Genomic DNA, 3878 nt, shown 5'->3' on the forward strand with positions numbered 1-3878 from the left:
AACTACAACTATGAGACTAAACCAAAACAAAATGTAGAATTCTCAGAAAGCTTAAAAAAATCATGATAAATAATTAAATTAAATATTAAATTGCATGACAAGTTGAAATAACATATTTTTTTACCACATATAAAACTAATACCTAGAATAATTATATGATGCTTATTATTATTTTACATTATGACATTGAAATGATAAACAGTTTAAATGTTAATAATGTATATGTTGATGGTGGAATAAATGATTATGTTCTTCTACCAACTATCATTCTTAGATGTTAGAGGTGAACATATAAAATTTTGAGATACAAATTCAAGATCATGGAGCAAGTTCAAATAATATCTAATAAAATTAAGGTTGTAGGTGTGAAAATCATAATTGCAACTATGAGAGTAAACCAAAATAAAATGTAGTATTGTCAATCTAACAAAACTACAAAATTTCAATATAAATAATAGAATTTAATATTAGATCAAATAACAAGTTTAAAAAACATCTTTTTAATCGCATTTAAAATTAAATACTTTTAACCTCTTATCAATTTTATTATATATTTATCTATCTCAACTATATTATATAAAATATTATATGTTGCTTATTATATAATAAATTTACCTAAATGTCTAAATAAAATATAACATTTGAAAAGAAAATTATTCAATAATTAAATAGGAAAAACAATAAATTATAATTATAACATTTATATGTATAAATTTATTTAAAATATAAAAATCAATACATAGATATAAATATTTTATCATTATTACTTTTTATTAATAGACCATTAAAAAATGTTAAACATACACGTACTATCATCTATATCACAAAATCTATTAAGAGAGCTTAGTAACATTGAATAAATAAATACATTCACATTATTTTGAACTTTGAAGAGCTTGGTCCCTGAAAAAAATCAGTAATCCACTGATACGGCCTTCATATTTAATGGCTATCTTATCCAGCTCCATGAGAGGCGTATTTCAACAATTCAATAAAAAAATAAAATTATGTAAACAAAAAGAAATGAATTGGAATTTACGAGGAAATTTAGCTACTGCCATTTTTGAATATATTCATTATTTGCTTTCGACTGAAGGGGGTGAATGAAAGGGCTCTCTCTCCAAATTGACCCTTACGGGTGACTTGGTGGACAAGCTAAATGTGTACATCGTAAAGTTTGAAGAAACAAACTGGCAGAGGGGTAGCCATATTTGGCCGAAGTTATTCTGGCTCCAAAACAGACCTTTTGTACAGCGTGAAAGCGACGTGTTAGTCAATTACAATCATTTATTGCAAAATCAACGGTGTAAAATGCACGACTAACACGCGTGTTAGTCAATCCGTACTGTCGTTTTAGACCTAAAATAGACGCATCCGCCATACTTGAGGTGAGACAGTGACAGGGGATGGCAACTGAGGGGCCAGCGACAGGTAATAAGACATCAAGTTTCCATCCCCTCAAACATCTTATCAGTGGAAGACATGATGACAATAATATTGTGTTTATTTTAGAGAAGTAAAGTTGTTATGATAGAGGAGGATCCCCTTCAAAAATTATTATTACGTACTGCACCCTTCCCCACTAATTTTTTTTTTGTACTAGGACTTATCTTGCAACTGAAAACGATGAACAGCCAGGATATCTTGCGTCGTCTTGCATCCTCCTTTTTTAAGAAGTCTCTACCGTTGATTTTGAAAATATACGAGGTCCATTCCATAGTATGAGACGGCATCCGCGTAAAAAATCAGCTTTTATCCAGAAAGAATATTTAATTAATCATGAAACGTGTTTGATTTTTATTTTTTCTTCCAAAAAAGACGATGAAGGCCCCACCGGGAGCGCAGCCTCAGAGGCCTGGACATTTAATCACAGAAGAAATGAATTTAACCAGGAATTGGTGTTCCGAGGGGGCGAAAGAAAGCTAAGATTACGAGATGGCGACAATTGCGTTGTCCATGCTGTCCAAAACAGGGGCTTCCCCTATAACCCCCTCCATTCGAACCTGTCAAGTGCCTCAATGGAGGGCCGCCACAAAACCCAAATCCCCACGCAATATCACAGTAAAATCCGGATCTGGACATCCCGAAGACTTCGATCTGAAACAGTACAGCAAACCCCTCATCGAAAGCGTAAACAGGGAGCTCCACAATCTAATTCCCCTAAGCAACGACAGGATCGAAGAAGCCATGAGATACTCTGTGATAGGAGGAGCGGGCAAGAGATCATGCCCCCTCATGTGCATAGCGGCGTGCGAGGCGGTGGGAGGGCAGAGAGAAGAGGCTCTGCCGGTGGCGTGCGCGCTGGAAATGATCTACGCCGCCTCGCTCATCCTGGACGACCTCCCCTGCATGGACGACGACTCTCTGCGCCGCGGCCGCCCCTCCGCCCACGCCGAAAGCCCAGGCGCTGCCATTCGAGCCAGCGACGCCCTCTGCGCCCTCGCCTTCCATCACATAGCCCGGCCCAGTGACGCCCTCCGTCCCGAGAGAGGGCTCAAAGTAGTCCACGAGCTCGCAAAGGCAGAGGGCTCCACGGGCATGGTGGGCGGTCAATACATGGATTTGGCCACTGCGGGGACTCCTTTTATTGACCCTGCCTTGGTGGAGTACATTCTCCTCGACAAATTGGCGCTCATGGCGGAGATTTCATTGGTGAGTGGAGGGATTGTTGGCGGGGGCTCCGATGAGGAGGTGCAGAGGCTGAGGGCTTATGGGCATTGTGTCGGTTTGGCTTATCAGATCGTTGATGATATGCTTGAACAGAGTGGAACTACCGAGGAGCTCGGTAAAACAGCTGGGAAAGATAAAATAGAGGGGAAAGCCACTTATCCTGAGGTCTACGGGATAGAGAGATGTCGGGAGATTGTGGTTGAACTTGTGTAGAAAGCCCAACACTACATTTCCCAGTTTGATCCTTTACATGCGGCGCCGCTGTTTAGTTTTGCACAATTTGTCATTGCCAGAAGCTTCTGACAGCATCACTGGGTAGGGTTTCGATTTTGTTCTGTTCTTCGTAGTGAATGAGTGGCTTTTGGATTGTCGTCTTCTTACCTGCTAGAATGAAAGAGCACGTTTCGATATAAAAAGTTTATGGTGTGCGCTTCGAAATGTTCGGCTGAGGGGTTGGGTTACGGCTCATATATTTCAATTACCGCTTAAAAGTCTATTAAAACAATTATCTAGCGGAACTTCATAAGACTTGGTAATTAAATCAATTGTGCAACTTTTTTGGTGCCAAACTTTTTGACCCTTGCATGGGTAGGATTCATTGTAACTAACCATAAGCCAAAACAATTGCTATAACATTCAAGTCACATAGGAAGACAACAATTTTTTTTGGTCAAAATCTGATGTACAATTTAGAAACTTAAGATACACAAAGTTAGCCATACTAGTGGTATTGAAAATAAATTAGGAAGATTGCCAAAGTGCTCCGATCAAATTTTCTTAGGTCAACCTCTTAAAATGGTTGTATTTACAATCATAGCAATAATCATGTAAAACACATACCAATTTGATACATGACAAGAAATAAATGGGCAAGAGCAAATAAAACTTGAATTTCAAGAGTCAATTTAAAAGAATGTGGGATCAATCCCATACTATGAGATTGGCCCAAGACAATAAAATGTTAATGTTGATGCAAAAAAATGAATGTCTAAACTAAAGTATGCAATAATATGCATAATATATAAGTAAAGTATGGGAATATCTGTGGATATGAATGAGGTAGGGTCAAATGGATGGGTACGAGTATGAATGGAAATGAGCCCAAATTTACACATGATTGTGTCAATTGTTGATATGTGGTTTCATTAAGAAATTATTTCAAAATAAGTCCAAAGCTAAATGGGATTCAGTATAGATGTGTAGATTTT

At 37.7% G+C, this 3878-nt stretch overlaps 1 protein-coding gene across 1 annotated transcript; it reads left to right on the plus strand.

The window, feature by feature from the left end:
* Positions 1–1855: 1855 nt before the first annotated feature.
* Positions 1856–3553, plus strand: LOC131055938 (heterodimeric geranylgeranyl pyrophosphate synthase large subunit 1, chloroplastic-like). The gene has a single exon (XM_059214724.1). The coding sequence runs from the start codon at positions 1936–1938 to the stop codon at positions 2881–2883; it is 948 nt and encodes a 315-aa protein (XP_059070707.1). The 5' UTR covers positions 1856–1935; the 3' UTR covers positions 2884–3553.
* Positions 3554–3878: the final 325 nt, after the last annotated feature.

Source organism: Cryptomeria japonica, chromosome 11 (assembly GCF_030272615.1).
Source record: "Cryptomeria japonica chromosome 11, Sugi_1.0, whole genome shotgun sequence".
NCBI lineage: Eukaryota > Viridiplantae > Streptophyta > Pinopsida > Cupressales > Cupressaceae > Cryptomeria > Cryptomeria japonica.